This window comes from Heteronotia binoei, chromosome 8 (assembly GCF_032191835.1).
Source record: "Heteronotia binoei isolate CCM8104 ecotype False Entrance Well chromosome 8, APGP_CSIRO_Hbin_v1, whole genome shotgun sequence".
Taxonomy (NCBI): domain Eukaryota; kingdom Metazoa; phylum Chordata; class Lepidosauria; order Squamata; family Gekkonidae; genus Heteronotia; species Heteronotia binoei.
Genome location: NC_083230.1, coordinates 128,898,273 through 128,921,371, shown reverse-complemented (window position 1 = coordinate 128,921,371; position 23,099 = coordinate 128,898,273). Strand labels below are relative to the sequence as shown.

The 23,099-nt window shown below is 51.6% G+C and overlaps 1 protein-coding gene across 1 annotated transcript in view; it reads right to left on the bottom strand.

Annotated features, from left to right (window-relative positions):
- Window positions 1–23,099, bottom strand: part of LOC132575948 (uncharacterized) — a 57,185-nt gene that overhangs the window by 19,497 nt on the left and 14,589 nt on the right. Inside the window, exons 5-10 of the mRNA XM_060244636.1 lie at window positions 21,740–21,830; window positions 19,695–19,801; window positions 13,100–13,300; window positions 10,457–10,588; window positions 3,749–3,827; window positions 1,336–1,526 (exon numbers count right to left, since the gene is read on the bottom strand). Of these exons, the coding sequence (XP_060100619.1) occupies window positions 1,336–1,526; window positions 3,749–3,827; window positions 10,457–10,588; window positions 13,100–13,300; window positions 19,695–19,801; window positions 21,740–21,830 (801 nt within the window). The remainder of the gene's footprint in view (window positions 1–1,335; window positions 1,527–3,748; window positions 3,828–10,456; window positions 10,589–13,099; window positions 13,301–19,694; window positions 19,802–21,739; window positions 21,831–23,099) is intronic.

Below are 23,099 nucleotides of genomic sequence, written 5' to 3'. Positions count from 1 at the left end.
GCATGGCGACCATGTAGAACTTTCAAGGATCATGGCAACCCCATAGGATTTTCAAGGCATGAGACGTTCAGAGGTGGCTTGCCATTGCCCGCCTCCGCGTAGCAACCATGGACTTCCTCGACGGTCTCCCATCCAAATACTAGCCAGGGGCAACCCTGTTTCGCTTCTTGGATCTGACAAGATTGAGCTAGCCTAGGCCATCTAGATCAAGGCAAGACACAAACAGCGATGGCTTGCCATTGCCTGCCTCTGTATAGTGACTCTGGACTTCCTTGGTGAACTCCCACCCAAGTACTAACCAGAGTTGACCTGCTTAGCTTCTGAGATCGAGCTAGCCTAGGCCATCTATGTCAGGCACAGTGTTCCCTCTAAGGTGAGTTAGCGAGAGCTAGCTCACAGATTTTCAGCTCACACATTTTTGTCTTAGCTCACGAAGGATGGCCCTAGAGCGCAATTATTTCTGCAGTGGCTCACAACTTTAACGCCAGCAGCTCACAAAGTAGAGTTTTTGCTCACAACACTCTGCAGCTTAGAGGGAACATTGGTCAGGCAATAGACATACAAAGGTGGTTTGCCGTTCCCTGCCTCTGCAGAGCAACCCTGGACTTGCTTGATGGTCTCCCATCCAAGCACTAACCAGAGCTGACCTTCTTCACTTCCAAGATTGAGCTAGCCTGGGCCATCCATGTCAGGCAAAAGACATACTAAGATGGTTTGTCATTGCTTGCCTCTGCATAGCAACCCTGGATTTCCTTGGTGGTCTCCCATCCAAGCACTTACCAGAGCTAACATGCTTCGCTTCCAAGATCAAGCTAGCCTGGGCCATCCATGTCAGCCAAGAGACATTCTGATGCAGGTTCGCCCTTGCCTGCCTCTGCAGAGCAACCCCGGACTTCCTTGGTGGTCTCCCATCCAAGCACTAACCAGAGCTGACCTGCTTCGCTTCCAAGATAGACCTAGCCTGGGCCATCCATGTCAGGCAAGAGACATTCCGATGCGGGTTCACCCTTGCCTGCCTCTGCAGAACAACCCCAGACTTCCTTGGTGGTCTCCCGTCCAAGCACTAACCAGAGCTGACCTTCTTCACTTCCGAGATTGAGCTAGCCTGGGCCATCCATGTCAGGCAAGAGACATTCAGATGCGGGTTCACCCTTGCCTGCCTCTGCAGACAACCCTGGACTTCCTTGGTGGTCTCCCATCCAAGCACTAACTGGGGCTGACCCTGCTTGGCTTCGAGAGCTGACTAGATTGGGCTCGCTGGGGCCATGCAGGTCAAGGCACAGTGTCCTTCAGGAGGATATATTTTGGATTCCCGCATGTCACGTTTCTACTTACCACATTGGGGTGCTTCTCCATGGCCAACGCTGCCCTCTCCATGCTCTGCTGGTGGCTCTGCCTCTTCTTCATGGCGCGCAGGATGAGGAAGAGGACCACAGCGGTCACCAAGAGGAGCACAGCCAGGCTGCCCGCCAGGACTCCGGGATCCAAGGTGCCCTGGTGTTCTCCCTCCAGAGGATCCACGGGGACTACCAGAAGGCAGGAGAGGGAAAGAGCAAAAACCTTATTTCGGGTAGAGGGGAAATGATACAAAAAGAAAGCTCCTAAAGCATACACAGCACTGAATCTGGATATAACGGTGAGCAAATGCACCAGAATACAACACAGAGGAGAAAAAGGGTTCCCTCGTGATGGAACTCAGCACTACGTGACTAAAATGTTTGGCAAGCCAGGCCCACCCCCTCATAAGAACATAAGGGAAGCCATGTTGGATCAGGCCAATGGCCCATCCAGTCCAACACTCTGTGTCACAGAAGAACATAAGAGAAGCCATTTTGGATCAGGCCAGTGGCCCATCCAGTCCAACACTCTGGGTCACATAAGAACATAAGAGAAGCCATGTTGGATCAGGCCAATGGCCCCTCCAGTCCAACACTCTGGGTCACATAAGAACATAAGAGATGCCATGTTAGATCAGGCCAATAGCCCCTCCAGTCCAACACTCTGTGTCACATAAGAACATAAGAGAAGCCATGTTGGATCAGGACAATGGCCCCTCCAGTCCAACACTCTGTGTCACATAAGAACATAAGAGAAGCCCTGTTAGATCAGGCAAGTGGCCCATCCAGTCCAACACTCTGTGTCACAGAAGAACAGAAGAGAAGCCATGTTGGATCAGGCCAATGGCCCATCCAGTCCAACACTCTGTGTCACAGAAGAACATAAGAGAAGCCATGTTGGATCACGCCAACGGCCCATCCAGTCCAACACTCTGTGTCACAGAAGAACATAAGAGAAGCCATGTTGGATCACGCCAACGGCCCATCCAGTCCAACACTCTGTGTCACAGAAGAACAGAAGAGAAGCCATGTTGGATCAGGCCAGTGGCCCATCCACTCCAACACTGTCAAGCATGGTAGAATTCCATTGGTAATTGATTGTTTTAGAGTCCTCCATAAAGCTGGCCTGTGAAATATCACGGAGGACCAAGGTCTGTTAACTCTATTATTCTTCCCCCCTCCTCCTTCTTACTTTAGTGCTTGCAAAGTAGAAGTGTGCTGTGAGCCGCCCTGAGCCACTTGTTGGGAAGGGCTGGATAGAAATTATTAAATAAATAAATAAATAAATAAATAAATAAAATAAGTAGAGAGAAACGAAACTAACTTGAGAAAGAGTAATCAGCATCTTCCCATACATTCCTGTTAGGGAGTATGGCACATCTGGGGAAAGCAAGGACGGAGTCCTGATAATGCCATGAGAATGTAGACATTTATGATAGTTTATGTATGAGAGCGCATCCCTCGCCCCCACCTTTTGGAATCCTTTTGACGTATGCCTTACAAGTATTGTATCAATCTATCTTTAGCATCACTCTCAAGAATCTGTTACACTGAAAGTATCGGTCTATCAATAAACGTAGTAACCGCATGCTTGACAAACACTCTGTGTCACACAGCGGCCAAAAAAACATCAGGTGCCATTAGGAGGTCCACCAGTGGGGCTAGAAGCCCTCCCACTGTTGCCCCTCCCAAGCACCAAGAATACAGAGAGTTACTGCCCCAGACATAAGAACATAAGAGACGCCATGTTGGATCAGGCCAATGGCCCATCCAGTCTAACACTCTGTGTCACACAGTGGCCAAAAAAAATCAGGTCCATCAGTGGGGCTAGAAGCCCTCCAATGTTGCCCCCCCAAAAAAGCACCAAGAATGCAGAGCATCACTGCCCCAGACATAAGAACATAAGAGAAGCCATGTTGGATCAGGCCAATGGCCCATCCAGTCTAACACTCTTTGTCACACAATGGCCAAAACCCCCAGGTGCCATCAGGAGGTCCACCAGTGGGGCCAGGACACTAGAAGCCCTCCCACTGTTGCCCCTCCCAAGCACCAAGAATACAGAGCATCACTGCCCCAGACATAAGAACCTAAGAGACACCATGTTGGATCAGGCCAATGGTCCATCCACTCCAACACTCTGTGTCACACAGCGGCCAAAACCCAGGTGCCTTTAGGAGGTCCACCAGCAGGGCCAGAACTCCAGAAGCCCTCCCACTGTTGCCCTCCCCAAGGCTTCCGAGATCTGATGAGGTCAGGCTTGCCTGGGCTATCAGGACAAGGTAGGCCCACCTTAACATACAAAGAAAAGAGGGAAGAAACCACTGACTGCATACCTTCCCCCTATGCACCCTTCTGTAAATGAATTCACGCAGAGCCAAAGGCTGGCTGAACCCTCCCCTACCCTGGCTCACCTGCCTGGCCTGGCCTCAGCACCTCCACGTGGACGGCAACATTGGCAGTCTCCCCCGACTCCTCGTCTCGGGCAGCGATCTGAATGAAAACACACAGACGGGCATTTAGGGTGGCACTCCCCTGAGACATTTGGCGTTCAGGTACAGCTCCCCTTTAAAATCAATCGCAGTGGAAGTCCAATCCTTTCCCGGGGCATCTTCCAAAGAGGGAAGCTCCATTTGTTTAAAACATTTTGTGTGCTGCCTTCCCTCCCAGCTTGCGTTCCCCAAAGCAGTGGACAGTGTTCCCTCTGAGCTGAGTTAGCGTGAGATAGCTCACAGTGTTCCCTCTGAGCTGAGTTAGCGTGAGATAGCTCACATTGTTCCCTCTGAGCTGAGTTGGCGTGAGATAGCTCACAGTGTTCCCTCTGAGCTGAGTTAGCGTGAGATAGCTCACAGTGTTCCCTCTGAGCTGAGTTAGCGTGAGATAGCTCACATTGTTCCCTCTGAGCTGAGTTGGCGTGAGATAGCTCACAGTGTTCCCTCTGAGCTGAGTTAGCGTGAGATAGCTCACAGTGTTCCCTCTGAGCTGAGTTAGCGTGAGATAGCTCACATTGTTCCCTCTGAGCTGAGTTGGCGTGAGATAGCTCACAGTGTTCCCTCTGAGCTGAGTTAGCGTGAGATAGCTCACAGTGTTCCCTCTGAGCTGAGTTAGCGTGAGATAGCTCACATTGTTCCCTCTGAGCTGAGTTGGCGTGAGATAGCTCACAGTGTTCCCTCTGAGCTGAGTTAGCGTGAGATAGCTCACAGTGTTCCCTTGAGCTGAGTTAGCGTGAGATAGCTCACAGTGTTCCCTCTGAGCTGAGTTGGTGTGAGATAGCTCACAGTGTTCCCTCTGAGCTGTGTTAGCGTGAGATAGCTCACAGTGTTCCCTCTGAGCTGAGTTGGCGTGAGATAGCTCACAGTGTTCCCTCTGAGATGAGTTGGCGGGAGATAGCTCACAGTGTTCCCTCTGAGCTGAGTTGGCGGGAGATAGCTCACAGTGTTCCCTCTGAGCTGAGTTAGCGTGAGATAGCTCACAGTGTTCCCTCTGAGCTGAGTTAGCGTGAAATAGCTCACAGTGTTCCCTCTGAGCTGAGTTAGCGTGAGATAGCCCACAGTGTTCCCTCTGAGCTGAGTTAGCGTGAGATAGCTCACAGTGTTCCCTCTGAGATGAGTTAGCGTGAGATAGCTCACAGTGTTCCCTCTGAGCTGAGTTAACGTGAGATAGCTCACAGTGTTCCCTCTGAGCTGAGTTAGCGTGAGATAGCTCACAGTGTTCCCTCTGAGCTGAGTTAGCGTGAGATAGCTCACAGTGTTCCCTCTGAGCTGAGTTGACGGGAGATAGCTCACAGTGTTCCCTCTGAGCTGAGTTAGCGTGAGATAGCTCACAGTGTTCCCTCTGAGCTGACTTAGCGTGAGATAGCTCACAGTGTTCCCTCTGAGCTGAGTTTGCGTGAGATAGCTCACAGTGTTCCCTCTGAGCTGGGTTAGCATGAGATAGCTCACAGTGTTCCCTCTGAGCTGAGTTGGCGGGAGATAGCTCACAGTGTTCCCTCTGAGCTGAGTTGGCGGGAGATAGCTCACAGTGTTCCCTCTGAGTTGAGTTGGCGGGAGATAGCTCACAGTGTTCCCTCTGAGCTGAGTTAGCGTGAGATAGCTCACAGTGTTCCCTCTGAGCTGAGTTGGCAGGAGATAGCTCACAGTGTTCCCTCTGAGCTGAGTTGGCGGGAGATAGCTCACAGTGTTCCCTCTGAGCTGAGTTAGCGTGAGATAGCTCACAGTGTTCCCTCTGAGCTGAGTTGGCGTGAAATAGCTCACAGTGTTCCCTCTGAGCTGTGTTAGCATGAGATAGCTCACAGTGTTCCCTCTGAGCTGAGTTAGCGTGAGATAGCTCACAGTGTTCCCTCTGAGCTGAGTTAGCGTGAGATAGCTCACAGTGTTCCCTCTGAGCTGAGTTAGCGTGAAATAGCTCACAGTGTTCCCTCAGAGCTGAGTTAGCGTGAGATAGCTCACAGTGTTCCCTCTGAGCTGAGTTAGCGTGAGATAGCTCACAGTGTTCCCTCTGAGCTGAGTTGGCAGGAGATAGCTCACAGTGTTCCCTCTGAGCTGAGTTAGTGTGAAATAGCTCACAGTGTTCCCTCTGAGCTGAGTTAGCGTGAGATAGCTCACAGTGTTCCCTCTGAGCTGAGTTAGCGTGAGAAAGCTCACAGTGTTCCCTATGAGCTGAGTTAGCGTGAGATAGCTCACAGTGTTCCCTCTGAGCTGAGTTAGCGTGAGATAGCTCACAGTGTTCCCTCTGAGCTGAGTTGGCGTGAGATAGCTCACAGTGTTCCCTCTGAGCTGGGTTAGCGTGAGATAGCTCACAGTGTTCCCTCTGAGCTGAGTTGGCGGGTGATAGCTCACAGTGTTCCCTCTGAGCTGAGTTGGCGTGAGATAGCTCACAGTGTTCCCTCTGACCTGAGTTAGCGTGAGATAGCTCACAGTGTTCCCTCTGAGCTGAGTTGGTGGGAGATAGCTCACAGTGTTCCCTCTGGGCTGAGTTGGCGGGAGATAGCTCACAGTGTTCCCTCTGAGCTGAGTTAGCGTGAGATAGCTCACAGTGTTCCCTCTGAGCTGAGTTAGCGTGAAATAGCTCGCAGTGTTCCCTCTGAGCTGAGTTAGCGTGAGATAGCTCACAGTGTTCCCTCTGAGCTGAGTTAGCGTGAAATAGCTCACAGTGTTCCCTCTGAGCTGAGTTAGCGTGAGATAGCTCACAGTGTTCCCTCTGAGCTGAGTTAGCGTGAGATAGCTCACAGTGTTCCCTCTGAGCTGAGTTGGCGGGAGATAGCTCACAGTGTTCCCTCTGAGCTGAGTTAGCGTGAGATAGCTCACAGTGTTCCCTCTGAGCTGAGTTAGCGTGAGATAGCTCACAGTGTTCCCTCTGAGCTGAGTTGGCGTGAGATAGCTCACAGTGTTCCCTCTGAGCTGGGTTAGCATGAGATAGCTCACAGTGTTCCCTCTGAGCTAAGTTGGCGGGAGATAGCTCACAGTGTTCCCTCTGAGCTGAGTTGGCGGGAGATAGCTCACAGTGTTCCCTCTGAGTTGAGTTGGGGGAGATAGCTCACAGTGTTCCCTCTGAGCTGAGTTAGCGTGAGATAGCTCACAGTGTTCCCTCTGAGCTGAGTTAGCGTGAGATAGCTCACAGTGTTCCCTCTGAGATGAGTTGGCGGGAGATAGCTCACAGTGTTCCCTCTGAGCTGAGTTGGCGGGAGATAGCTCACAGTGTTCCCTCTGAGCTGAGTTAGCGTGAGATAGCTCACAGTGTTCCCTCTGAGCTGAGTTAGCGTGAGATAGCTCACAGTGTTCCCTCTGAGCTGAGTTAGCTTGAGATAGCTCACAGTGTTCCCTCTGAGCTGAGTTAGATTTAGATAGCTCACAGTGTTCCCTCTGAGCTGAGTTAGGGTGAGATAGCTCACAATGTTCCCTCTGAGCTGGGTTAGCGTGAGATAGCTCACAGTGTTCCCTCTGAGCTGGGTTGGCGGGAGATAGCTCACAGTGTTCCCTCTGAGCTGAGTTAGCTTGAGATAGCTCACAGTGTTCCCTCTGAGCTGAGTTGGCGGGAGATAGCTCACAGTGTTCCCTCTGAGTTGAGTTGGCGGGAGATAGCTCACAGTGTTCCCTCTGAGCTGAGTTAGCGTGAGATAGCTCACAGTGTTCCCTCTGAGCTGAGTTGGCGTGAGAAAGCTCACAGTGTTCCCTCTGAGCTGAGTTGGCGGGAGATAGCTCACAGTGTTCCCTCTGAGCTGAGTTAGAGTGAGTTAGCTCACAGTGTTCCCTATGAGCTGAGTTAGCGTGAGATAGCTCACAGTGTTCCCTTGAGCTGAGTTAGCGTGAGATAGCTCACAGTGTTCCCTCTGAGCTGAGTTAGCGTGAGCTAGCTCACAGTGTTCCCTTTGAGCTGAGTTAGCGTGAGATAGCTCACAGTGTTCCCTCTGAGCTGAGTTGGCGTGAGCTAGCTCACAGTGTTCCCTCTGATCTGAGTTGGCGTGAGCTAGCTCACAGTGTTCCCTCTGAGCTGAGTTAGCGTGAGATAGCTCAGAGGGAACCCTCTAAGCTGAGTTAGCGCGAGATAGCTCACAGTGTTCCCTCTGAGCTGAGTTAGCGTGAGCTAGCTCACAGATTTTTAGCTTCCTGCTCACACATTTTTGCTCAGGAAAAATGGCACCAGAGCACAATAATTGATGAAGCAGCTCACAACTTTAATGCCAATAGCTCACAAAGTAGAATTTTTGCTCACAAGACTCCTCCAGCTTAGAGGGAACATTGGCAGATAACCATCTAAACATTCATCTGGTTTCAAAGAGTAGCCAGGTTGGGCTGGCTATATTTGAGACAGATAGCACCTTACAGCTCCACAAGATTTTTTAGGGTCTATGCTTCAAGAGGGGATTGGATATTAGCTATTGGCTATTAGCCTCAAGATATAGATGGACTCATCTGGGGCTATGATGCTCTGTCTTCCACGGTGCTTGAGGGGGCACAGTGAAAGGGCTTCTGGAGTTCTGGCCCTGCTGGTGGACCTCCTGAGGGCACCTGGGTTTTGGCCACTGCGTGAAGAAGAAGAAGAATTGGATTTATATCCCGCCCTCCACTCCGAAGAGTCTCAGAGCGGCTCACAATCTCCTTTACCTTCCTCCCCCACAACAGACACCCTGTGAGGTGGTGGGGCTGGAGAGGGCTCTCACAGCAGCTGCCCTTCAAAGAGAACCTCTGCCAGAACTATGGCTGACCCAAGGCCATGCTAGCAGGTGCAAGTGGAGGAGTGCGGAATGCAACCCGGTTCTCCCAGAAAAGAGAGCTATGGCTGCCCCAAGGCCATTCAGCAGCTGCAAGTGGAGGAGGGGGAATCAAACCCGGTTCTCCAGATAAGAGAGCTCTGCAGACCCGAGGCCATTCCAGCAGCTGCAAGTGGAGGAGTGGGGAATCAAACCTGGTTCTCCCAGATAAGAGAGCTCTGGCTGACCCAAGGCCATTTCAGCAGCTGCAAGTGGAGCAGTGGGGAATCAAACCCGGTTCTCCAGATAAGAGAGCTATGGCTGACCCAGGCCATTCCAGCAGGTGCAAGTGGAGGAGTGGGGAATCAAACCCGGTTCTCCCAGATAAGAGAGCTCTGGCTGACCCAAGGCCATTCCAGCAGGTGCAAGTGGAGGAGTGGGGAATCAAACCCGGTCTCCCAGATAAGAGAGCTCTGGCTGACCCAAGGCCATTTCAGCAGCTGCAAGTGGAGCAGTTGGGAATCAAACCCGGTTCTCCCAGATAAGAGAGCTATGGCTGACCCAAGGCCATTCCAGCAGGTGCAAGTGGAGGAGTGGGGAATCAAACCCGGTTCTCCCAGATAAGAGAGCTCTAGGCTGACCCAAGGCCATTCCAGCAGGTGCAAAGTGGAGGAGTGGGGAATCAAACCCGGTTCTCCCAGATAAGAGAGCTCTGGCTGACCCAAGGCCATTCCCAGCAGCTGCAAGTGGAGGAGTGGGGAATCAAACCTGGTTCTCCCAGATAAGAGAGCTCTGGCTGACCCAAGGCCATTTTCAGCAGGTGCAAGTGGAGGAGTGGGGAATCAAACCCGGTTCTCCCAGATAAGAGAGCTCTGGCTGACCCAAGGCCATTCCAGCAGCTGCAAGTGGAGGAGTGGGGAATCAAACCCGGTTCTCCCAGATAAGAGAGCTCGGCTGACCCAAGGCCATTTCAGCAGCTGCAAGTGAGCAGTTGGGAATCAAACCCGGTTCTCCCAGATAAGAGAGCTATGGCTGACCCAAGGCCATTCCAGCAGGTGCAAGTGGAGGAGTGGGGAATCAAACCCGGTTCTCCCAGATAAGAGAGCTCTGGCTGACCCAAGGCCATTCCAGCAGGTGCAAGTGGAGGAGTGGGGAATCAAACCCGGTTCTCCAGATAAGAAGCTCTGGCTGACCCAAGGCCATTCCAGCAGCTGCAAGTGGAGGAGTGGGAATCAAACCCGGTTCTCCCAGATAAGAGAGCTCGTGGCTGACCCAAGGCCATTCAGCAGCTGCAAGTGGAGGAGAGGGGAATCAAACCCGGTTCTCCAGATAAGAGAGCTCTGGCTGACCCAAGGCCATTCCAGCCAGGTGCAAGTGGAGGAGTGGGGAATCAAACCCGGTTCTCCCAGATAAGAGAGCTCTGGCTGACCCTAGGCCATTCCAGCAGGTGCAAGTGGAGGAGTGGGGAATCAAACCCGGTTCTCGCCAGATAAGAGAGCTATAGCTGACCCAGAGGCCATTCCAGCACAGCTGGGTGCTCATTTTACCGACCATGGGAAGGTTGGAAGGCTGAGTCAACCTTGAGCAGCTACCTGAAAACCCAGCTTCCACCGGGGATCGAACTCAGGTCGTTAGCACAGCTTAGGAATGCAGTGCTACAGCTTTAACACTCTGTGCCACAGGGCTCTTATAAGAGAACCGTTCCTTAAAGTCTTGTGAGAACCGTCCCTTAATGAAAAGCGAAAGAGATGCAGGTCCCAAGGAATCCAGAGGAAACGACACACCTGGCCGGCATTGTGGGCACAGCTAAGAGGCTACCCTAGTGCTGCTGAAGTCACTGCGCTCCACCCGGGGACCACAGGAAGGATCTCAGCCATGAAAGCGGCCCCTTGGCACCAACTAAGCCCTTGCTGGGCAAGGCAGCAACTCTTACCTGCAAGGTGTAGCTCTCGAGGCGTGCAGATGGTTGGCTCGAGCAACGAGGAGCCCGCTGGGGGTGATCTGGAACAGCTGCGAAATGGTTGGACTGGCGCTTCAGGCTGTAGTGAATGAGGGGGTTGAAGCCCTGCAAAAAGCCCGGGGAAGGGAAAGGGAGCAGGTCCACCAAGGGCTGAACCAAACAAAACTAGTACAAGATGATGCGCGGTATAGAGAAGGGAGAGAAAGAAGTCCTCTTCTCCCTTTCTCACAACACACGAACTCGTGGGCACTCCATGAAATTGCTGAGCAGTTGGGTTAGAACGGATAAAGGAAGTCATTCTTCACCCAAAGGGTGATTCACACGTGGGAATTCACTGCCACAGGAGGTGGTGGCAGCCACAAGCATAGCCACCTTCAAGAGGGGGTTAGATAAAAATATGGAGCAGAGGTCCATCAGTGGCTATAGCCACAGCATATTGTTGGAACTCTCTGTCTGGGGCAGTGATGCTCTGTATTCTGGGTGCTTGGAGGGGCACAGTGGGAGGGCTTCTAGCCCCACTGGTGGACCTCCTGATGGTACTTGGTTTTTTGGCCACTGTGTGATAGAGTGTTGGACTGGATGGGCCATTGAGCTGATGCAACATGGCTTCTCTTATGTTCTTATGTGAAACAGAGTGTTGGAATGGATGGGCCTTTGGCCTGATCCAACATGGCTTCTCTTATGTTCATATGTGACACAGAGTGTTGGACTGGATGGGCCATTGGCCTGATCCAACATGGCTTCTCTTATGTTCTTATGTGACACAGAGTGTTTGTCTGGATGGGCCTTTGACCTGATCCAACATGGCTTCTCTTATGTTCTTATGTGACACAGAGTGTTGGACTGGATGGGCCATTGGCCTGATCCAACATGGCTTCTCTTATGTTCTTATGTGACACAGAGTGTTTGTCTGGATGGGCCTTTGACCTGATCCAACATGGCTTCTCCTTATGTTCATTTGTGACACAGAGTGTTGGACTGGATGGGCCATTGGCCTGATCCAACATGGCTTCTCTTATGTTCTTATGTGACACAGAGTGTTTGTCTGGATGGGCCTTTGACCTGATCCAACATGGCTTCTCTTATGTTCTTATGTGACACAGAGTGTTGGACTGGATGGGCCATTGGCCTGAATCCAACATGACTTCTCTTATGTTCTTATAGATGGAACTCTCTGTCTCGGGCAAGTGATACTCTGCATTCTTGGTGCTTGGGAGGGGCAACAGTGTGAGGACTTCTAGTGTCCTGCCCCACTGAGGGACCTCCTCATGGTATCTGGATTTTTTGGCCACTGTATGACACAGAGTATTGGACTGTATGGGCCATTGGCCTGATCCAACATGGCTTCTCTTATGTTCTTATACCTGGGGCAGTAATGCTCTGTATTCTTGGTGCTTGGGGTTTTGGGCACTGTGCGATACAATTTGTTGGACTGGGCCATTGGTCTGATCTAACATGGCTTCTCTTGTGTTCTTTTGTCTGGGGCAGTGATTATCTAGGTTCCTGGTGCTTGGGGGACCAAAGTGGAAGGGCTTCTGGGAATTCTGGCCCCACTGGTGGACCTCCTGAGGGCACCTAGGTTTTGGCCACTGTGTGACACAAAATGTTGGACTGGATGGGCCATTGGCCTGATCCAACATGGCTTCTCTTATGTTCTTATGTGACACAGAGTGTTGGACTGGATCGAACATGGCTTCTCTTATGTTCTTATGTGACACAGAGTGTTGGACTGGGATGGGCCATTGGCCTAATCCAACATAGCTTCTCTTATGTTCTTATGTGACACAGAGTGTTGGACTGGAGGAGCCACTGGCCTGATCCAACATGGCTCCTCTTATGTGACACAGAGCGTTGGACTGGATGGACCACTAGGCCTGATCCAACAGGGCTTCTCTTATGTTCTTATGTGACACAGAGTGCTGGACTGGAATGGGCCATTTGCCTGATCCAACATGGCTTCCCTTATGTTTTTATGTGACACAAAGAGTTGGGCTGGATGGGCCATTGGCCTGATCCAACATGGCTTCTCTTATGTTCTTATGTGACACAGAGTGTTGGACTGGATGGGCCATTGGCCTGATCCAACATGGCTTCTCTTATATTCTTATGTGACACAGAGTGTTGGACTGGAGGGGCCATTGGCCTGATCCAACATGGTTTCTCTTATGTTCTTATGTGACACAGAGTGCTGGACTGGATGGGCCATTGGCCTGATCCAACATGGCTTCCCTTATGTTTTTATGTGACACAAAGAGTTGGGCTGGATGGGCCATTGGCCTGATCCAACAGGGCTTCTCTTATGTTCTTATGTGACACAGAATGTTGGACTGGATGGGCCATTGGCCTGATCCAACATGGCTTCTCTTATATTCTTATGTGACACAGAGTGCTGGACTGGAGGGGCCTTTGGCCTGATCCAACAGGGCTTCTCTTATGTTCTCACGAGGCACGGCTGTCATGCCACCAGGGAAGAACAAAGAAGAGGAAAAGGAGCCAGAGGCCCAATAGTAGCAGGTTTTCCTTGTGATAACCTGAGACTCGCATTCTATTGAGAATCAGTCCCCAAACAAGACCCACTCCCAGAAGCTCAATGGATAGGCGAGGCCAGCCACTTACATCAGCAAAATCCATGTCCACCGCATTCAGGAACAAGACCCGTCCACTGTAGGTCACCACCAGGGAGGCCGCGTTGTCATCTGGGTGAGTGAAGGCCTGGTACTGGGCCTGCTCAAAATGCGGCGGGTGGCTGTTGGCTGCCAGGACTCTCACGCGGACCTCGGTCACTGTGTACTTCTTGGCATCATTCACTTGAGAGGCCTGCCGCAAAGCAAGCAGAAGTGTCGTTGCAAGGCAAACAAGGTGGTCAGCAGAACACTCCCGTTCACCTCCCATGTTTTCCCCTGGTCCCCCTCCTTCAAAGCCATGTTGCCTCTCTGGTAGGGTTGCCAAGTCGAATTCAAGAAATATCTGGGGACTTTGGGGGTGGAGCCAGGAGACTTTGGGGGTGGAGCCAGGAGACATTAGGGGTGGAGCCAAGATCAAGGCTGTGACAAGCATAATTGAACTCCAAAGGGAGTTCTGGCCATCACATTTAAAGGGACGGCACACCTTTTCAATGCCTTCCTTCCATAGGAAATAATGAAGGATAGGGGCACCTTCTTTTGGGGCTCATAGAATTGGACCCCCTGGTCCAATCTTTTTGAAACTTGGAGGGTATTTTGGGGAGAGGCACTAGATGCTGTACTGAAAATTTGGTGCCTCTACCCCAAACAGCAGACCCCCCAGAGCCCCAGATACTCGCGGATCAATTCTCCATGGTTTTCTATGGGAATAAATCTCCATAGGGAATAATAGAGTTCCCAGCAGACATTTCCCTCCCCTCCCCCCGCTTTCTGACAACCCTAAAGAGAGGGGAGGGCCTCCAAACCGGGGGATCCCCTGCCCCCACCTGGGGATTGGCAACCCTACTCTCTGGCCTGCCCCTCCAGTGTTCTCTTGGAGCCCCTTTTTCAGACATCCAACTCCCCTTCTCCACATGCCCACATATGTTTTGACTTTTAAAGCCTTACACAGCCTGGGATCGACATATCTACGGGGCCGCCTCTCCCCGTATGCGCCCTGGAGATCAGTACGATCCAGCACACAACATCTGTTGACCATTCCTGGCCCAAAGGACGTCTGACTTGCCTCAACCAAGGCCAGGGCCTTTTTGGCCTTGGCCCCAGCCTGGTGAAATCAGCTCCCTCTAGAGATCCGGGTCCTCACCGAATGGTTATCTTTCTGTATGGCCTGCAAAACGGAGCTATTCCGCCAGGCCTTCGGTTGAGGCAGTGGTAGGCTTGCCAATCCCAGGTCCCAGCGGGGGTTCTTCTGCTTTCCCAGGCTCCTTCCCGCCCCCAGTCAGCTGGCCGGAGGGGGGAAGCCCCGCCCCCAGAGGGCCATGTGCCTTTCCATCTCCGGAGGCTTCAGTCTCTACTTAGAAAGCCTTCCTCTTGGGATGGTGTGTCTGTGTTACTTGGAAGAACTTGGTTGCAACTCGTGAGTAGAGAGGCCACTCCCTCGCTTTAGAGTCACCAGAAAGGGGGGGGAGGGGAGGGAAACGTCTGCTGAGCACTTCATTATTCCCTATGTGCCTTTCCATCTATCTAGTGCCTCTCCCCAAAGTACCCCCCCCCCCAAGTTTCAAAATGATTGGACCAGGAGTTCCAATTCTATGAGCCCCAAAAGAAGGTGCCCCTATCCTTCGTTATTTCCTATGGAAGGAAGAGATTTAAAAAGGTGTGCTGTCCCTAACCCCAGTGTCTCCTGGCTCCTCCCCCAAAGTCTCCTGGATCCACCCACAAAATCCCCAGATATTTCTTGAATTGGACTTGGCAACCCTAGGCAGTGGGCGCCCTATTCCATAGGCTGGCCCTATTTTGCGATCCATCTCTGCAGTAACATTTAATTTATTTACTGTTTTAGACTCTTAGTCTATAGTATATCTGCCCAACTGAGCCACCTTTAATACCGGTTTAGGATTTGTTAAATTGTATTGCTTGATTTGGTTTTTAACTGCTCTTTTATACTGTTTTTAGAACATTGTCATCCGCCCTGAGCCCATTTTTGGGAAAGGGCAGACTTAGGGTTGCCAAGTCCAATTCAAGAAATATCTGGGAACTTTGGGGGTGGAACCAGGAGACTTTGGGGGTGGAGACAGGAGACATTAGGGGTGGAGCCAAGATCAAGGCTGTGACAAGCATAATTGAACTCCAAAGGGAGTTCTGGCCATCGCATTTAAAGGGACAGCACACCTTTTCAATGCCTTCCTTCCATAGGAAATAATGGATAGGGGCACCTTCTTTTGGGGCTCATAGAATTAGACCCCCCTGATCCAATCGTTTTGAAACTTGGTGGGTATTTTGGGGAGAGGCGCTAGATGCTATACTGAAAATCTGGTGCCTCTACCCCAAAAAACAGCCCCCCAGAGCCCCAGATACCCGCAGATCAATTCTCCATGATTTTCTATGGGAATAAATCTCCATAGGGAATAATAGTTCCCAGCAGACATTTCCCTCCCCTCCCCCAACTTTCTGATGACCCTGAAGTGGGGGAAGGGTCTCCAAACCGGGGGGATCCCCTGCCCCCACCTGGGGATTGGCAACCCTAGGCGGACTACAAATTGCCTAAATAAATAAATATGGCAGGAAACCTCCAGCCCATTGCACACATTGCCTGCTGATGCTCAGCCTATCAGTGGCAGAAACTGGGACCAAAGGTGGGAGAGGCAATGCTCCTGTAGAGAAAAAGTAAAAAGCAAAATATGGCTTCTTACAGGAAGTGCTGATCATAGAGCTCCTCTCAATTCCAAGAGCCACCCAGAAATGTCAAGGGTAGCTCTGGCAATCACAGGAAACTCTATGGTAATCTGACCATAGAGATTCTGGCAATTGCTAGAGCTGCACTTATTATGCCCAGGTAGCTCTAGGAATCACCACGAATTCTGTGGTCAGAACTTAATGTAAGTAGCTGAGAAGAAGAAGATATTGGATTTATATCCCGCCCTCCACTCCAAAGAGTCTCAGCGCGGCTCACAATCTCCTTTCCCTTCCTCCCCCACAACAGACACCCTGTGAGGTAGATGAAGATATTGGATTTATATCCCGCCCTCCACTCCGAAGAGTCTCAGAGCGGCTCACAATCTCCTTTCCCTTCCTCCCCCACAACAGACACCCTGTGAGGTAGATGAAGATAATGGATTTATATCCCGCCCCTCCACTCTGAAGAGTCACAGAGCGGCTCACAATCTCCTTTACCTTCCTCCCCCACAACAGACACCCTGTGAGGTGGATGAAGATATTGGATTTATATCCCGCCCTCCACTCGGAAGAGTCACAGAGCGGCTCACAATCTCCTTTACCTTCCTTCCCCACATAGGGTTGCCAAGTCCAATTCAAGAAATATCTGGGGACTTTGGGGGTGGAGCCAGGAGACTTTGGGGGTGGAGCCAGGAGACATTGGGGGCGGAGCCAGGAACAAGGGTATGACAAGCATAATTGAACTCCAAGATGGACAATTATGCCACTGATGGACCTCTGCTCCATATTTTTATCCAATCCCCTCTTAAAGCTGGTGATAAGTCCTCAAGTGACATGTGGATCCACCCCCCAATGCAAATCTGCATTCTGCCATGGTCCTGCATCTGGCTGAAATCCCAAAGGCTTTGATGACCAACCCTTTCCTATTGGCAGCTCTTTACTCAAAGGCTGCCGGGGGGGGGGGGGGGGGGAGCCTGCAATTTGCGGACGCTAAAGCGGGGAAGCCAAAGCCCAGCGACTGGCGCCCTAGAAAAAGGCTGATGTTTCCCCAGGAGCAGGCATTGCTAAGCGGCAGGCGAGCGGAAAAGGCCGGCGCGTTGAAGGGAGCCAGGCCTGGGAGTGGGAGGGGAGCTGAGGAGAAGCTGCCGGCGATTCCGGCCGGGCGAAAGCAGGCGGGCGCGTGTGAGTGGCAGAAGCGAGGAGGGAGGCGCTAGCGGGAGAGCCGAGCGAAGAGCCCTCGAGCCAATCCGGCCTGTCTGGAGCACCAGCCAGCACGAGAGGGAACGGGGCAGGGAGAAAAGTTGGGCCCTCTTGGCCTCCCTTTGGGCGCCGCCGGGGGTTCCTTCTCCTCTTCCTCAGCCAGGCCTTCTCCCTTCACTTCCTCCTTCCCCACCTCATCACGCGATCCCCCCTTCCCTGTCGCCGCTCAGCGCCCGCTCTGCCAGGGGTTTCCTGAAGTGGCTCTGCTGCAGCCCCTGGTAGGAAGCGAGGGCACAGGGGGTGGTAATGCGGCTGGAGCCGTCGATGCCTGCGGAGTGGCTGCGGGCGCCAAGCGCGGCCAGCAGCAACGGAGCAGGGGCTTCCCCCTCTGGTCAGCTGGCGCGGCGGCGGCGCGGGAAGCAGTTCCCCCCACCCCCCACCCCCGCCTCCAAATGTTGGTGCGGCGCTGGTGTTGCTGCGGCGGCGGCCCGGCGCTGTGAGGGGGAAGCATCGTCCCCCCTCCCGCTTCCGAATATTTGCAGACCGGGGGAGGAGGCTCAAAATCCAGTGTTCTCCCGCCAGGGAGGGAGATTTGGGACGCCTATCCCCACAACAGGCACCCTGTGAGATGGGTGGGGCTGAGAGGGCTCTCACAGCAGCTGCCCTTTCAAGGACAACCTCTGCCAGAGCTATGACTGACCCAAGGCCATGCGAGCAGGTGCAAGTGGAGGAGTGAGGAATCAAACCCGGTTCTCCCAGATAAGAGAGCTCCGGCTGACCCAAGGCCAATCCAGCAGGTGCAAATGGAGGAGTGGGGAATCAAACCCGGTTCTCCCAGATAAGAGAGCTCTGGCTGACCCAAGGCCATTCCAGCAGCTGCAAGTGGAGGAGTGGGAAATCAAACCTGCTTCTCCCAGATAAGAGAGCTCTGGCTGACCCAAGGCCATTCCAGCAGCTGCAAGTGGAGGAGTGGGGGAATCCAACCCGGTTCTCCCAGATAAGAGAGCTCTGGCTGACCCAAGGCCATTCAAGCAGCTGCAAGTGGAGGAGTCTGGAACGAGCAGTTTAGATGCCTCTGGGTGTCCTGCCCTGGGGCTTTCACCTACACTAGGAAGCCAAGATGACGACTCAGTGGCTCTCAGAAGCCTACCTTTTTATTGTTTTTTTGTCTTCTTTTTAAATTTTATATGATTTTTACCCTGTACTTCTTCACCCAAAGGGTGAATAACACGTGGAATTCACTGCCACAGGAGGTGGTGGTGGCTACAAGCATAGCCAGCTTCAAGAGGGGATTGGATAACAATATGGAGCAGAGGTCCATCAATGGCTATCAGCCACAGTATATTATTAGAACTGTCTGGGGCAGTGATGTTCTGTATTCTTGGTGCTTGAGGGGGCAAAGTGGAAGGGCTTCTAGACCCACTTGTGAACCTCCTAATGGTACTTGGGGGTTTTTTGTTTTTGTTTTTTTGGCCACTGTGTGACACAGAGTGTTGGACTGGATGGGCCATTGTCCTGATCCAACATGGCTTCTCTTATGTTCTTATGTGACACAGAGTGTTGGACTGGATGGGCCATTGGCCTAATCCAACATGGCTTCTCTTATGTTCTTACGTGACACAGAGTATTGGACTGGATGGGCCATTGGCCTGATCCAACATGGCTCCTCTTATGTTTTTATGTGACACAGAGTGTTGGGCTGGATGGGCCATAGGCCTGATCCAACATGGCTTCTCTTATGTTCTCATGTGACACAGAGTGTTGGACTGGAGGGGCCATTGGCCTGATTCAACATGGCTTCTCTTATGTTCTTAAGCAGGCTCATAGTGGGCTACAACCTATTATAAAACAGTTTTAAAATTAAAGAAGAAGACTGCAGATTTATACCCCACCCTCTCTGCATCAGAGACTCAGAGCGGCTCACAATCTCCTATATCTTCTCGCCCCACAACAGACACCCTATGAGGTGGGTGGGGCTGAGAGGGCTCTCACTGCAGCTGCCCTTTCAAGGACAACTCCTGCAATAGCTATGGCTGACCCAAGGCCATTCCAGCAACTGTAAGTCAAGGAGTTATGGCTTGATAAAATTTAGCCCCATACAAACAATAGCATAGGTTATAAGGTGGGTTGAAATTAAATCAGGAGAGTTTCCGGCTCAACATTAGGAAGAACTTTCTGACAGTTACAGCAGTTCCTCAGTGGAACAAGCTTCCTCAGAAGGTGGTGGGCTCTCCTTCCTTGGAGGTTTTTCAATAGAGGCTAGAGGGCCATCTGACAGCAATGAGGGTCCTGTGAATTTAGGGGGAGGTGTTTGTGAGTTTAGAGCGGTTCCTCAGTGGAACAGGCTTCCTCCTTGGGAGGTGTTGGGCTCTCCTTCCTTGGAGGTTTTTCAACAGAGGCTGGATGGCCATCTGACAGCAATGAGGATCCTGTGAATTTAGGGGGAGGGGTTTGTGAGTTTAGAGCGGTTCCTCAGTGGAACAGGCTTCCTCCTCGGGAGGTGGTGGGCTCTCCTTCCTTGGAGGTTTTTCAACAGAGGCTAGAGGGCCATCTGACAGCAATGTGTATCTTGTGAATTTAGGGGGAGGTACTTGTGATTTTCCTGCTTTGTGCAGGTGTTTGAACTAGATGGCCCTGGAGGTCCCTTCCAGCTCTATGATTCTAAGATGGCGTCGACATGGCCCAAGCACTCCCAGAGTTTCTATTGTACGTACCATGATGCTGAGGCTGTAAACAGAAGTGTGGCTCCTGCTCTCCACTGGCCGCAACATGGTGATGATCCCTGTGACGTTGTCGATGTGGAAGTAGCCGTAGTCGGTCCCTGGAAAGGGAACGCAGGTGAGATAGAACTGGCCAGGTGTGGCAAGTAGGAGCATTGGGGTGGGGTGCAGCAGGAAATCCAATGTGCCTTACAGGCTTCTTTCTTGTTCTTCAGGGCCATTTCCACACAGGTTATTTGCCCTGGGTTTCATGCTGCTGGGAAGAAGCCCCTCTCCGCCCCTTCCCCATACCACGGTGGTTCATTTGTACACCTCCCAGGATTTCCCTGGCTTTTGGTTTTTTCCACATTCTCATTTTCATCACTTGTAAGAGCCTGTTTAGGGGGGAGTTCCCCTCCCCACCGCCCTATTTTGCATATGTGTTGCTTTCTCTAGTGGTCGAGTCAATATTACAAAACCCGCAGTTTAAATCAGCGGGGAGATATGCCAGAATTAAACTAGTGTAATATCAAGTCCTATGAGGAAAGGTTGAAGGAGCTGGGGATGTTTAGCCTGGAGAGGAGGTGGCTGAGAGGTGATAGGATCACCATCTTCAAGTACTTGAAGGGCTGTCCTATAGATTATGGGGTGGAATTGTTTTCTGTGGCCCCAGAAGCTAGGACAAGAACCAACGGGTTCAAATTAAATCAGAAGAGTTTCCAGCTCATCATCAGGAAGAACTTCCTGACAGTCAGAGCAGTTCCTCAGCAGAACAGGCTTCCTCCTTGGGAGGTGGTGGGCTCTCCTTCCTTGGAGGTTTTTAAGCAGAGGCTAGATGGCCATCTGACAGCAATGAAGATCCTGTGAATTTAGGGGGAGGGGTTTGTGAGTTTCCTCCATTGTGCAGGGGGTTGGACTAGATGACTCTGGAGGTCCCTTCCAGCGCTATGATTCAATGAGCTGAAATTAAATCAAAAGAGTTTCCATCTCATCATGAGGAAGAACTTCCTGACCATTAGAGCGGTTCCTCAGTGGAACAGGCTTCCTCCTTGGGAGGTGGTGGGCTCTCCTTCCTTGGAGGTTTTTCAACAGAGGCTAGACGGCCATCTGAGAGCAATGAGGATCCTGTGAATTTAGGGGGAGGCATTTGAGTTTAGAGTGGTTCCTCAGTGGAACAGGCTTCCTCCTTGGGAGGTTGTGGGCTCTCCTTCCTTGGAGGTTTTTCAACAGAGGCTAGATGGCCATCTGACAGCAATGAAAATCCTGTGAATTTTGGGGGAGGTCTTTGTGAGTTTCCTGTATTGTGCAGGGGGTTGGACTCGATGACCCTGGAGGTCCCTTCCAACGCTATGATTCTATGATCAAATCAACCACTAGAGGAAGCAAAACATGTGCGGAAGAGGGGTGGCGGGGGAAATAGAGAAAGAGGAACTCACAAGCAAGAAAAATGAGAGTATGGAATAACCCCCCATTCATCCTGCAAGACTCACCAAACCCAGAAGCTGAAAACCCACTTTCTTCCAGGAGATGTTAATTATTTAGTAACTGGGGAAAACAGCATGCTGATAACCTAACTAACATTGGGGGAAACAGGGACCGTAGTCACAAAATATCATCTTTTTCACATACACAAAGGGATAGGGGGTTGGATTTATACCCTGCTCTTCACCCAAAGGAGTCTCAAAGCAGCTTACAATCTCCTTTCCTTTCCTCTACCCTCAACAGACATCCTGGGAGGTAGGTGGGGCTGAGAGAGCTCTGACAGAAACTGCTCTTGTGAGGAAAGCTCTGAGAGAGTTATGACCAACCATCGGTCACTCCAGCAGTTCCATGTGGAGGAGTGGGGAGCAATTAACTTCCCTAGCTGATCAGACCATGAAACCCAGTTTTTTACATTTCACATCAGTTGCTGAAGTGCGTATTTTCACACATACATCAAGCTTGGGTCAGCATGTAGAATGTAGGACTAGCTAAAAAGTGGGTATCACCGTCACGCACGAGCGTCTGGCGCCTTCTGCAGCTCGGCTAAGAGATCTGCCCACCCCCAACACAATAATTACCTGCAAGAATAGAATATGTGATGGGGGTCTTCAGCTCGTGGTCTCCATCCTCAGCGTGAATGGCACCAGGCAGGAAGAGAAGGGGACCTGTCTGCAGATGACACACATTGGAACATGGAAGGTGTACAACAGAGAAGGATATGTCTCTCAGGCATCAGCCATGGAAACAAACTCCAGGGCCCTAGCTCCTTGGGATATCCAGAACCACTCTTAAAGACCTCTGAATCCCAGTACCAAGAGGCAATGTCAGGGGCAAGCCCTCAGCCTCTCTGCCGTGTTTGTTGTATCTACAGAGGAACTGGTTAGCCCGTGTATGAAACAGGATGCTGGACTAGATGGACACTCACTGGTCTGATCCAGCAAGGCTCTTCTGATATTCTTATGAAGGCCACTGCCTCTTTGCCCTGTTGTTGACTCTCCAGAGGAACTGACTGGCCACTGTGTGAGACAGGAGGCTGGACTAGATGGACGCTCACTGGTCTGATCCAGCAGGACTCTTCTGATGTTCTCATGAAGGCCTCAGCCTCTCTGCTCTGTTGCTGGCCCTCCAGAGGAACTGGCTGGCCCCTGTGTTAGACAGGAGGCTGGACCAGATGGACCCTCCCTGGTCTGATCCAGCAGGGCTCTTCTGATGTTCTCATGAAGGCCTCGGCCTCTCTGTCCTGTTGTTGGCCCTCCAGAGGAACCGGCTGGCTAGTGTGTGAAATGGGAGGCTGGACTAGATCAACCACTGGTTGACCCCACAGGGCTCTTCTGTTGACAGTGTATCTGCAGTTGCCCTTAACACCTGGGTATCAGGTACAGAGTCCAACAAGTCTACCTTTCCATCCCATTTTGTGGTTGTGCCCACCACGCTATGTCAGAATTAACAAAAGTGCCCGCAGGCTGTCTGATACTGGCCACTGATGTCATGTGCAGTAGATTGGTTGGCACATCTTCTGCTGAGATGCCATTCCCATTTTTTTAAAAGTAGCATCTTGGAGACAACTCAAGAACACTCCAGGCCAAACAAAGAGCTAACTAAAGCCAACCTACACTCTAACATAAAGAAGAAGAGATTGTATTTATACCCCACCCTTTGCTAACCAAAAGAGTCTCGGAGCAGCTTACAAATCTCCTTTCCCTTCCCCTCCCCGCAACAAGACACCCTATGGGCTAGGTGGGGCTGAGAGAGCTCTCCCAGAAGCTGCCCTTTCAAGGACAACTCTGCGAGAGCTATGGCTGACCAAAGGCCATTGCAGCAGCTGTAAGTGAAGGAGTGGGGAATCAAACTTGGTTCTCCCAGATAAGAGTCCATGCACTCAACCACTATGTCACGTTCTCAGGGTGCAGGCAGGAAGGAATCCAAAGCCAGTCCAAG